A 14,096-nucleotide genomic window follows, 5' to 3' on the forward strand; every position below is an offset into this window, starting at 1 on the left:
TGACCTCCTTGTTGTCCAAGGGACTCTCAAAAGCCTTCCCCAGCACCACAATTCAAAAGCATCAATTCTTCAGCACTCTGCATTCATTATGGTCTAACTCTCACATCTGTACATGCCTAGGAAAAACCATAGCTTTGACTATATGGACTTTGAACAAATGAATAAATGCTGGTGATGCTAGAGGACAAGTTTTTCAGTGGAGAAGTGAAATACAAATACTCAGTGGGGAAAGGCTAGGAAGCTGGATTCAAATTGGGTGTATCACAGTGAACTCATGATTTTTTTAATACATTTTGCTTATTTTTTGGTTGGTTGGTTTATCCCTCCAGCCCCAACTCTGTCTTCTGAAACAGTCTAGAAGATTAACACTTCAGCAACATGGAACAACAGACTGGTTCCAAATAGGAAAAGGAGTACGTCAAGGCTGTATATTGTCACCCTGCTTATTTAACTTATATGCAGAGTACATCATGAGAAACGCTGGACTGGAAGAAACACAGCTGGAATCAAGATTGCCAGGAGAAATATCAATCACCTCAGATATGCAGATGACACCACCCTTATGGCACAAAGTGAAAAGGAACTAAAAAGCCTCTTGATGAAAGTGAAAGTGGAGAGTGAAAAAGTTGGCTTAAAGCTCAACATTCAGAAAACAAAGATCATGGCATCCGGTCCCATCACTTCATGGCAAATAGATGGGGAAACAGTGGAAACAGTGTCAGAGTTTATTTTTTGGGGCTCCAAAATCACTGCACATGATGACTGCAGCCATGAAATTAAAAGACGCTTACTCCTTGGAAGGAAAGTTATGACCAACCTAGATAGCATATTCAAAAGCAGAGACATTACTTTGCCAACAAAGGTCCGTCTAGTCAAGGCTATGGTTTTTCCTGTGGTCATGTATGGATGTGAGAGTTGGACTGTGAAGAAGGCTGAATGCCGAAGAATTGATGCTTTTGAACTGTGGTGTTGGAGAAGACTCTTGAGAGTCCCTTGGACTGCAAGGAGATCCAACCAGTCCATTCTGAAGATCAGCCCTGGGATTTCTTTAGAAGGAATGACGCTAAAGCTGAAACTCCAGTACTTTGGCCACCTCATGCGAAGAGTTGACTCATTGGAAAAGACTCTGATGCTGGGAGGGATTGGGGGCGGGAGGAGAAGGGGACAACAGAGGATGAGATGGCTGGATGGCATCACTGACTCAATGGACGTGAGTCTGGGTAATCTCCGGGAGTTGGTGATGGACAGGGAGGCCTGGCATGCTGTGATTCATGGGGTCGCAAAGAGTCGGACACGACTGAGTGACTGAACTGAACTGAACAATGAACATAAGCAGTGCCCTAGATCTTGATTTGTAAATAGAATTTTCAGTTCAAGAGAACCATGGAATGCTAGAAAAATCAGAACAGAATAGTACAAGGTGAGCCAGGAACATTTTGTTGTGCCAGAATGTAAGAAAGTACCCCCGAAATGATGGGGATATGTCAAAAGGATAGAAACCAGTGTTATGGAGTTTCTATTAGAGAAAAAGCTCTGTAAATATTCAGAATTTGGAAAGAAACACAATGTATTTTAAATGAATTCACTTTTTAGAGTTATACTTGCAGTTAAAACCACCAGTTACAACTGCTTGAGGAAATAAAATATACCTAAAATTCACAGTTTATAATATTTTACTCCTAAGAAACAATATTTACCATTAAAAGGACATGACTAAAATATTTCATTTCCAAATAATAAGGGCAATTTTTTGGAGAGGTTTTATATCAGAATAACTACATGTACTATTCAAACATAAATAAAGCATTTGAAAGTACCTTTTCTCCAAAATTCCTTATAAAACTTCTAATCTCCGTAATTAAAGTACAATCATAGAGAAATGGCCCACTAAAATGTCCAAACGTTAAAGGGTCCCCTGAGCCTGTCCTCTCCCACTTTAGCCAAGTAATTATGAAATAAATGGCACAGAACCGTTTTAAACGGCTGAAGGTAAAGTATGGGTCTACGAGTTGAAAAGAATAGAGAAAAACATTCTCTGGGACTTCCCTGGTGGTCCACTGGTTAAGACTCTGCACTTCCTCTGCAGAGGCCTGGGTTCAATCCCTAGTCAGAGAAGTAATATCCCACATGCTGTGGAGGGCCAAAAGAAAAAGAAAAGAAAAACACTCTCCGACTGGAAGTAATATACTAAAATTCTGGTTTAGAATAAAGGAGTTTTAGATGATAATGTAACTACAGTTTTTAAGGTGTGCTTTTGAATGGTTTAAGGGTTGATTCTTGTTTATCCTTGTCCTACCTTCCTAATGATTTAAACCTGAAGAAGTAATGTCCCATTTTCTCAGATAATATAAGCAATAAATATGAGATCAGTGATCTTCATATTTTAAAGAAACAACAGAACCTGATTTTCAAAGAATATCTTATAAAGAGCTTCAATACAGAAAACAGACAAAACTGGAATCTCTGTGGCTGAAGGAGGCCCCCTGCCCCTCACTCCCACTCTGAGGCCTCGCATTCCACTTGACTAGCTCCAAACAATACCTTATGTAAAGGTTCTCGTGTGATCAGAAAAAAATGTTTCTCAGATGCATAAAGGAAAAAAGGTATACAAAAACTGAAATCTTAATTGTGATTATATTTGGGTTGTAAAATTATGAGTAATTTTTCCTTTTCAAATTTGTAACAGTCAATAAAAATTACTGTTAAAAACTCAATAAACTAGTTTTTAAAGGTATAAATATAAATACTCTCCCTGTAATGTAGTATGTAGCAGAAATATATATACACATATATATACACTCACACACCACTAGAAGTATACCCCCCAAAAAATACATACATTCACATAAAGATATAAAGAGATAAAAATCTAACAATATAACAGTTTAATAACATAATTAGAAAGGCCTGTTTATATTTGAAGTACACAATATTTTATCATAACAGATCAGATATATTTAATAGTTTCTTTCAATGCTCTATTGGTTGAACTTACCAGTAAAGCCACAAGTTATTAATTACTCTTTGAATCAGAAAAAAGTTTTAAAAGTTAAGAAAAAGTGTCCCATGAAATCTGCTCCCTTCAAATAATAATACTTGCATTTCTAAAACCCATCACTCAAGTACAATTAAGCTAAAAATAGTATTTCCTAAATAAATAGTCAATTATATTTGCTTCTGAGAAATGGAGAGAGTAAGTATTAACCATGATTTTGAAATCAAAATAGAGATAACATTAGACAAGATTGGGAGAGTTACAGTATTAAGTTATAATATATAGTTGTTTTTCACATATTGGTAATTAACTTAATATTTTAATTTCCTATATATCTACATAGATTTATCTACCTTCACTCTACTTTCTGAATAATCTTACTCTATGTACTATATATATGTATATACTTTTATATATATACACATATATGTGTATGTGTGTGTATGTGTATATATATATATGTTCAGTCACTAAGTCATGCCTGACCCTTTTGACTGCATGGACTATATGTAGCTCACCAGGTTTCAGTCCATGGGATTTTCTAGGCAAGAATACTGGACTTGGTTGCCATTTCCTTCTTCAGGGGATCTTCTTGACCCAGGAGTAGAACCCACATTTCTTGCTTTGCAGGCAGATTCTTTACCACTGAGCCACCTATGCGTGTGCCTGCATGCTAAGTCACTCAGTCGTGTCCGACTCTGTGAGACTATGGACTGTAGCCCTCCAGGCTCCTCTGTCCCTGGGATATTCCATGAAAGAATACTAGAGTGGGGTTGCCATGTCCTTCTCCAGGGGATCTTCCCAATCTAGGGATTGAATCTGTGTCTCCTGCGACTCCTGAGCTGCAGGTGAATTCTTTCCCACTGAGCCACAAAATAAGCCCACATGCGTGTGCGTGCATGTGTGTGAAACTGAAACCGCAGAAATAGCCAGATACAGAACCACCAGATCCCTTTCTTCTTGAAACTTTCTTGGCTAAAACCTAAGTTGATAAAGTCTTAGTTTTTATAATGTAAGAAGCCCTGAACAGCTGAAATCATTAGTAAGAGCTTACAAACTAGCAAAAAAAAACATCTTTTCCTCACTATTTTTAAAGAAAAATTGTCTGTGGTAACCATAAACTAAAAAAGAATAAGTTAAATAAGAGTTTTTAAAGCTTTCATTTCTACAAACTCACTGTTTAAATAAAGTTTGGGATGCCCAAAAAGCTTCAAATCAAACAGATAAAAACAGAACGATTTGCGTGTAAGACAGAGAGGCTGATCTGGAGCACCATCTGCTTTATTTCCTTATCACCATCACCCTAAAAAAAACATCTTTGGTAGAATCTTTAGGGAGGTGATTTTAAGATGAGGGGAGAGAAACTCTAGTGGAATACATGAAGGGAAAAAAACCACTATTCAAGCCACCATTTCAATACAATTGCATATAGTGTTATGTTTAAGTTATATCTGAATGCTGTTTGAACCATCTAACACACACTGGACACTCAATGAACAGCCAATAAACAAAAGGAAAGGCATGAGACTGCAAGCCTCAGTAGGACTGAGGGGTATTTCAGTAGACTTCAGCAGAGGGCAGTTTGAAATACACTGTATTAATTTATAGCAGAAATTATGGCAGCAACAATAAGCTGTGAGTAAATGTGCATGGAATTAATTAAATTCACTAAAATATTCTGGGTCACACTTACTTTGGTATTGGCCATATCCACAATATACTGGTCTCCTTTTATACATTCCATTACTTCAAAACCATCTCTGTCAATCACTTTGGCCTGAGAGCTTCCAGATACGACAAGTATCATGTCTCCCGTGTTACTGTACTGTAATGACTTGATCTGATGGCTATGCAAAAAAAAAAAAAAATTCTGGTAAGACACAGAGTATGTTTATACTTTCATTCATTAAGCACTGTCAGAAAAAAAAAAAGTCATTCAACTATACAAATTGACAATTTATAAAATCAGGAGCATCAACCTCAAAAGGGCCCTCACCACCAGTGGCTATCCTATTAAGCTCTCCTCCCACTCTCCACAGCAATCTATTAAAAACTTCTCTACTCACTTTAAATCTTCAACTCAAACAACTCCCCTCTCCAGTTCTTGATTCTTCCTGATTTGTCCCAGAAGACACATATAAGAACTGCCTGGTGTGCTCTCATTACTGTTATAAATGTATTTGCTTCTGAACTCTTCTCTTGCTTCTTCTCTTTGATTACAATGATGAAAATGAACCTCTTCCTGCCCAAGGCATATCTACTACCTATATTCTGGATCCCACCCCTTCCAATCTCCTCGGGAACCTATGACTAACCTCTCTCTCCTCCCCTTCTCAGCTAAGCTATCTAAACAAGTTTTCATCTCCTCCCTTATTTCTCTAGCACCCAGGTGGCGCTAGTGCAATCCAGGAGATACAAGAGACGTGAGTTCAATCCCTGGGTCAGGAAGATCCCCTGGAGAAGGGCATGGTAACCCACTCCAGTATTCTTGCCTGGAAAATTCCAAGGCGAGAGGAGCCTGGCAGGCTACAGTCCATGAGTCACAAAGAGTTGGACACAACTGAGCATACACATACACACACAAAGAGTATCCTTTTCACCCTCACCACCCCACTGAAAGTGATCCTGCCATTGTGGCTATAGTGGACGCTGTGGTGACCACCCACATCAATCCTTTCAGGACTGAAGTACTCATTCACCAGCTTCCAGGATTTGGCCTGCTGGTGGCTTACAACTGAAGTCTCAGGAATTTTTCTGAGTTGCAGAGAACTCCCTCATCCAAGGTTATGTTACTATCCCAAAGCAGCCCACATTTAAGGACTGGTCAATGTACGGTAAAATGGCCCAGCCCTCTGGTTCAACTGGGAATACCCCAGAAGGGTTATTCCAGCTTCAGATCTCTCTGTGGAAATTAGCTGAAGTTGCTGTTGCAACCACCTGGCAATTCAGTTCCTCCATCTTCCTAATGCTGTTTTCCTCACAGCTTTTCTCTCAGAGGCTCATTCCAGAAGCACTCCTCAACAAACCTCCTACATGCAAATCCTGAAGCTTCAAAGTGTGTCTTGGAAGAATCAAACCTGAGAGGGTTGATATCAAAAGTAGACCTAAGGAGCTATTTCAAAATAAGATTTTAGAGTGACGTCGCTCATGGACTGGTTAGCAATGAGGACCCCTTCTCTGGTGGCACCTAGTCCCTGATGGGCTGTAGCAGTGCAACTGCATTGCTAAAACTGTTGGTGAGAGGGAAGGCACTGGCTGGTGCAATATTTCAGGCATATGAGAGTACAGGAAAAGAATTAATTGAAAGGACTATGGAACTAGGCAGCTATTGCTAGGAGCAGTAAATACAATGGAAAAAGTAAACGAAAGGCTGAGGATGGTCATCACCAACTAAAGACTATAGTGGGGAAGCTGGAGGGTCTATCTGGCAGCACTTAAAGACAGGGTTATTGCTCTCTCAGGTAAGTGCTGTGCAGTCACTGATCCTGCAAAGCAGGTGTTTCTACCTCTATTAGGAAGGAAGACCAAAAGCACTGGACATTCACATGTAAATCAACAGCAGCATACATTTACATGCTTGAACCAGAGCTATGTTAATTTTCTAGTCCTCTGTCTTAATATAGTCCCAAGGGACCTGGATGTCCTGGACAATACAAAAAAATTCATGCTGGTCCCAGATCTCCATGATAGCATGTTATCTGTATCGGATGAGTAAAATGTATCAACTACATTGGTTAGACAAGCTCTCCAGGAAATGAGAGGTAAAAGGTAGAAAAGATCAGGAGACAGTGAAAAGAAGATATGGGGATGACCCATGTAGACAGACAAACAAACAGTAGAAATCAAAAATGAAGCTCTTTGTATCACATGTTAATCCCAGAACGCATCAAACTTAAAAGAGGCAATGAACAACCAGGCAGACAAAGTGAGTTGGCCAGTTCAATTAGCTAGCTTTTGTCATCATCCACTCTACTCTGAATGCAGTAGGCTCATAAGTGAACCAGGGGTGGTGGTAGAAGGGATGCAAGTCATGCACGGGAAGGACAACAGCTCTCGAAGTTAACCTAACTACTGCTGAAGGGCCAACCTGCCAGCAACAGGACTATGGTAAGCCCCCACCCAAAATCAATACTAGGCTAATTGACATGGAAAATATGAAAAATTACAATAAGTGTACAGGGAAAAACAGTGGGGAAGGCAGAGTAGGTACCAAGGGAGCAAGAATAAATGTTTTAAATCGAGTGGTCAGGAAGTAAATGACTGAAGTGTCTATCAGGTAACTGAGGGAGTAAGTTACATAGATATTATCAGGAAATTACTAGAAAGGATCTGCAGCAAAATAATACTTGGAATATTGCCAATGTGGCTGTAACAAAGAGAGCAAAAAAAACCGAAGTTGGAGACAAGGTCAGAAGGCAGCAAGTAGGCTGGTGCAGAGAGCCATGTAAGCCACCAAAAGGACCTTGGTTTCACTCTCTTTGGAAGAAATGAGAGGAAATCCAGCAGAGCATTTTGAGGTGAGAAATGACACAATCTGACCTACACTGTACAGAACCACTTTTTTGTGCCTGGACCATTTCATAGTCTGAGGTCTACGGGGCCCTTCTTAGCACGTTTTTTAAACACATTTAAAAAAATACACCACACACACCATGGAAATCATTTTTAAAGAACTATAAAAATATTTTTTTTTAATTTGTGACATAATATGTGAGCTTCTAGACTAACGTATCAAGTAACTATGCCTAGAGGCAGGTCTAATAACTACTGTAATTTCAAAGCAGTGATGAGCATGAAAGTGAAAGTGAAATGTTAGTCCCTCAGTCATGTCCAACTCTTTGCAACCCCATGGACTATAGCCTCTGTCCATGGAAATCTCCAGGCAAGGATACTGGAGTGGGTAGCTATTCCCTTCTCCAGGGGATCTTCCCCACCCAGGGATCGAAACCGAGTCTCCCGCACTGCAGGCAGATTCTTCACCATCTGAGTAACCAAGGAAGCATCTGTAAGAATGGTAATGTGTTACGAAAATACCTGTGACTTTGTTGTCTACTTTCACAATTAAAGGAAGTGCTAAATTTCAGCTAGAGGTTAATGAGAGGAAAGAATTTATTATTTAGGTTCACAGAAATTGGGAGAACCAGATACTGAACGCCTAGGCCAAGCCATAGAATTATAAATAACTATTATTAATAACAGGGTGACAATATACAGCCTTGACAAACTCCTTTTTCTATTTGGAACCAGTCTGTTGTTCCATGTCCAGTTCTAACTGTTGCTTCCTGACCTGCATACAAATTTCTCAAGAGGCAGATCAGGTGGTCTGGTATTCCCATCTCTTTCAGAATTTTCCACAGTTTATTGTGATCCACACAGTCAAAGGCTTTGGCATAGTCAATAAAGCAGAAGTAGATGTTTTTCTGGAACTCTCTTGCTTTTTCCATGATCCAGCGGATGTTGGCAATTTGATTCTTTTCTAAAACCAGCTTGAACATCAGGAAGTTCACAGTTCACATATTGCTGAAGCCTGGCTTGGAGAATTTTGAGCATTACTTTACTAGTGTGTGAGATGAGTGCAATTGTGTGGTAGTTTGAGCACTCTTTGGCATTGCCTTTCTTTGGGATTGGAATGAAAACTGATCTCTTCCAGTCCTGTGGCCACTGCTGAGTTTTCCAAATTTGCTGGCATATTGAGGGCAGCACTTTCACAGCATCATCTTTCAGGATTTGGAATAGCTCAACTGGAATTCCATCACCTCCACTAGCTTTGTTCGTAGTGATGCTTTCTAAGGCCCACTTGACTTCACATTCCAGGATGTCTGGCTCTAGGTCAGTGATCACACCATTGTGATTATCTGGGTCGTGAAGATCTTTTTTGTACAGTTCTTCCGTGTATTCTTGCCATCTCTTAATATCTTCTGCTTCTGTTAGGTCCATACCATTTCTGTCCTTTATCGAGCCCATCTTTGCATGAAATGTTCCTTTGGTATCTCTGATTTTCTTGAAAAGAAACCTAGTCTTTCCCATTCTGTTGTTTTCCTCTATTTCTTTGCATTGATCGCTGAAGAAGGCTTTCTTTAACTTATATGCAGAGTACATCATGAGAAACGCTGGACTGGAAGAAACACAAGCTGGAATCAAGATTGCCGGGAGAAATATCAATAACCTCAGATATGCAGATGACACCACCCTTATGGCACAAAGTGAAGAGGAACTAAAAAGCCTCTTGATGAAAGTGAAAGAGGAGAGTGAAAAAGTTGGCTTAAAGCTCAACATTCAGAAAAGGAAGATCATGGCATCCGGTCCCACCACTTCATGGGAAATAGATAGGGAAACAGTGTCAGAGTTTATTTTTCTGGGCTCCAAAATCACTACAGATGGTGACTGCAGCCATGAAATTAAAAGACGCTTACTCCTTGGAAAGGAAAGTTATGACCAACCTAGATAGCATATTCAAAAGCAGAGACACTCCTTTGCCAACAAAGGTCCGTCTAGTCAAGGCTATGGTTTTTCCTGTGGTCATGTATGGATGTGAGAGTTGGACTGTGAAGAAGGCTGAGTGCCGAAGAATTGATGCTTTTGAACTGTGGTGTTGGAGAAGACTCTTGAGAGTCCCTTGGACTGCAAGGAGATCCAACCAGTCCATTCTGAAGGAGATCAGCCCTGGGATTTCTTTGGAGGGAATGATGCTGAAGCTGAAACTCCAGTACTTTGGCCACCTCATGCGAAGAGTTGACTTATTGGAAAAGACTCTGATGCTGGGAGGAATTGGGGGCAGGAGGAGAAGAGGACGACAGAGGATGAGATGGCTGGATGGCATCACCGACTCGATGGATGGGAGTCTGAGTGAACTCCGGGAGTTGGTGATGGACAGGGAGGCCTGGTGTGCTGCAATTCATGGGGTCGCAAAGAGTCGGACACGACTGAGCAACTGATCTGATCTGATCTGATTATTAATAAATTAAATGACAAGGTAAAATTTTATAATTGTTGTGTTATTTAGTTGCTAAGTTATGTAACCCCATGGACTCAACATAAACCATGAGGTCTTTTGTGACCCCATGGACTACAGCCCACCAGGTTCCCCTGTCCATGCAATTTCCCAGATAAGAATACTGGACAGGGTTGCCATTTCCTTCTCCTGTGGATTTTTCTAACCCAGAGATCGAACCTGCATCTTCTGCATTGGCAGGTGGATTCTTTACTACTGAGCCATCAGGGAAGCCTAGTAGAAATAATTCTCAAAGAATTCTGGAGTATACACACACACACACACACACACACATACATGCACAGTACTCAACCATAAAAAAGAAGAAAATTTTGCCATTTGCAACAACATGAAGAGACCAAGAGGGTACTATGCTTACTGACATAAGTCAGACAGAGAAAGACAAATATTATATGTTATCACTTGTATTTGGAATCTAAAAATAAAACAAATAAATATAATGCAACAGACTAAGAGATATAAAGAACAAACTCATGGTTACCAGTGGGAAGAGGGATGAGGAGACAGGCAAGATAGGGGCAGAGGATAAAGAGATACAAACTACTGTCTATAAAATAAATAAGATATGAGGATATATGTACCATATATATATTGCACAGCACAGAGAAGAGTACCAATACTTTATAATAACTTTAAATGGTATATAATCTATAAAAATATTGAATCATTATCTAATAAAACTGAAACTAATATTATAAATCAACTATATTTTAATTTTTAAAAACAGGTAGAGAATCAAATTAATAATCAAAGCCCAAAATATAAAATTTCTCTATCAAAGATAAAAATGATCACCTTTTCTTTAAAGCTGTATTCAGCTATAGTGTCCTCTATGAATGTAATTCTATTGTCAGAAAATTAATTAAATTCCTTGATTTATCCTAACAGGCCAAACTCAAAATAAAATCAGCTTCAACAGTAAAACAATTTTAACAAAATGTTAGGTCATTTAGTCCAATTTACTTTCTAAGTCTATAATTTTTTTTTAATTTTATTTTATTTTTAAACTTTACACAATTGTATTAGTTTTGTCAAATATCAAAATGAATCTGCCACAGGTATACATGTGTTCCCCATCCTGAACCCTCCTCCCTCCTCCGTCCCCATACCATCCCTCTGGGTCGTCCCAGTGCACTAGCCCCAAGCATCCAGTATCGTGCATCAAACCTGGACTGGCATCTCGTTTCATATATGATATTTTACATGTTTCAATGCCATTCTCCCAAATCTTCCCACCCTCTCCCTCTCCCAGAGTCCATAAGACTGTTAAGAGACACTGATGTATAGAACAGTCTAAGTCTATAATATTAAGGCTGTGAAATAAATAGGTATTTCATTTAAAAAAACTATTAACCCGTGATAACCATGTCTTCTAAAAATAGAATATACACAAAAAGTTAGAATTCCTGTATGTCTAGTTAAGCCTGAGTAAGGTTATTCCTGCCAGTTGGTTACCAAATCCAAATCAGATATTTACCAATGAAACTGCTTTTAGCCACAGCCATCACTGACTAGAAACTGCTGCTCAAAATTTATGCTGTTTCACGTAAAATGATGAAATGCTAGCTGATAGTTTCTAAAATATTTATTCTTCAAAAAGTCATTCTTAATGTACAAATTCAGAGTACTGATTCCAATGGCAAAGATAATTCAAACAAAGATGTGAGTGAGCTCTGAGGTTATATATGTGACAATGTCAGGAATTTCACCACAATCCCCAAGATCAGTGTATCAAAGCAGATGAGAAATTGAAGTACCCAAACCAGATGCTCATGATAAAGGGACCTACAAAAGCGAAGGTGAAGCTACTCCCAGGGTCCCTCCTTCCTATAAAAGAAAAGTCTCTCTGGCCTCATGACATCCTTTCTGAAATACTGGGAAAAAAATGAGGTTCTCAGCAAAATTCTGACCAGAGTCCCAAATTCAAATTAGGTCCGTAAGTAGGCATCAATAGTAATAAAATAAAAATAAATAAATAAATAAATAAAAATTAAAAAAATTTTTTAAATAGTAATAAAATATAAGGTCACTTGTTTGACCAAATGTGCCAGTCGTTCATTTACTCCCTCAACTCCAAATTCACCCTTCACTGCTTGCTCTGCAAAAATGGATTTGGGCCCTTTAAATATTTTCCCTATGCCGGTTGGCATGATGCTAAGTCTTGTCCTTAGAGAGTGCTGGAAAGGCATTGCAGGAGAAAGGGATTTTCCTCCCTGGAGCTTGTCTATTCCTCTTGGTGGGTTCCTACATCACACATGGCTTCTCCAGTCTCCAACCCCTGCCACTGATGCAGCTGCTCCAAGACCAGGCTTGTGAAGTACACAGCAATCAGTAGACAGCAGCACCCAGTAGATTGCCCAGTACTTCCCTCAGACAGTTTTATATCAGAGTGATCAGGTGAACCGCGTTTCTGGCAAGTACTCCTGTCACAGAAACTTCTTTATCATTTAGTGAGCCACAACCTTGCCCTCTCAAATAAGATCTAAATCTCAATCCTGGAAGCCTCTTCCTTAAATATCCTATGAGTAAGACTGCTTCTCTTATTTGCTATTCCTATATTCTCCAGAGTTCACTTTACTTTTTAGTAGCCAATCCCTCATTACACCAATCCCATGATACAGTTAGTATTTCTTTATAGTACGCTTTCCCTGTTCAAATTACTGTAATTTCTCTCTCTTAATCAGCCTCTGACTTACCAAAATCTGAAGTGATTAATCAGGAACTGAGAAAGCTATAGGCCATTTAGTCCAATTTTTTAAAATATATGAACAAACAGATCAGAATTTTGATGATTAGTGAGCCGAGACTGCTAAACCAAAGTCTATAAAGAGAATAGAATGAACCAATTAGATCACAGGGTGTTATCTTTCTTAACAGGATTCCCATTTGGAGAAAGTAAATTTTCTTCAAGAACCATGAAAGATCAAGTACTTTAAGCAATAACTTTGCTTTTTTCTGGTGAACCATTTTTGTTTTCAAAGGGAAATGAAAATCTTAAGAACACAGCAAAATTTAAGAAGACAGGGTAGTGGAAACAGTTCAGTGGCTCATTTCTCTGGCTATCAACTCTACCAAATTGCTCTATTCACATTTGGAGGGAAATACAAAATCCTATCAATTCCACACTGATATTCATCTTAGTTTCATAGGAAAGCCTAACATTTTCCCTCTGTCTCATCTTATGTGTTCTCTTTGCCAACACTGAAATGAAATGTTCAGCATCAAGCTCACCATTCCTGGCCCACTTTGCTCTTAATTCTGCTAGCCACAGAGTTAAAAGGACAGGATTAAGAGTCATTAGACACAGTACTAAGGAGAATTAAAGGGCTTGTTCAAGGGGCGTAACATCTGCTCCTCAAATTCCTGCCTAAACAACTAAGATTCCGATCAAAGAGAAGACAGGGAAAGGCAATCTGACAGTAAACTGGAGTCATGAGGAAGTGAATGTTCTCTCAGGGAGTAACTCTGACACCAGAGGAAGGCTTAGTGACATTGCACAATTCTTTCTGTGAAGTTATTCATGGGGCAAGTGGGAATATACGAGTATAAGTGGAGGGGAGTGGGGAGGTGAAGATTGAGGATCCTTTTAAGTAGTTTTTGCTCTGCTAGCAAAACAAGCTGGGACATGCAAGACAGATAAACACAGCTGTCTGGGGCTGTCACTTGGGGCTCAGGAGCCAAGGTGTCCTGATATAGTGAAAAGCGCACCGGAATGTGAGTCAGGAGGCCAGCGATCCAAGTCCTCACTCTGTTGCTAACTAGCTGTGTGACGATGAGCAAGCCCTTTGGCTTTGCAAGACTCAGTCTCCCCATTTCTTTCCAAATTAGTAGATGGAACTAGATGATAGCGCTATGCAGAGAAGCTCCAGAGATAGCGTTCATGTATGGGCTTTATACCGCTGCAGAGTCCTGGTTTCCTCCACTGAAAAACCTTGAGAAATAACACTTACAGGATTGAGATGAAGATTAAAAATAAGACACATTTATGTGCTGCTAGCACAGTATATGAAATAAGTAGTTGCTATTTTTACTACTTCTTTACTTCTAAGGGCTCTTTAAGATTATTTGAGGGGTATAAAATCTTGATAG

At 39.3% G+C, this 14,096-nt stretch overlaps 1 protein-coding gene across 1 annotated transcript in view; it reads right to left on the reverse strand.

The window, feature by feature from the left end:
• The window catches only part of WDR70 (WD repeat domain 70), a 278,708-nt gene that overhangs the window by 188,713 nt on the left and 75,899 nt on the right, over window positions 1-14,096 (reverse strand). Inside the window, exon 8 of the mRNA XM_005898536.2 lies at window positions 4,689-4,842. Within this exon, the coding sequence (XP_005898598.2) occupies window positions 4,689-4,842 (154 nt within the window). The remainder of the gene's footprint in view (window positions 1-4,688; window positions 4,843-14,096) is intronic.

This window comes from Bos mutus, chromosome 20, assembly GCF_027580195.1.
Source record: "Bos mutus isolate GX-2022 chromosome 20, NWIPB_WYAK_1.1, whole genome shotgun sequence".
NCBI classification, from domain to species: Eukaryota; Metazoa; Chordata; class Mammalia; order Artiodactyla; family Bovidae; genus Bos; species Bos mutus.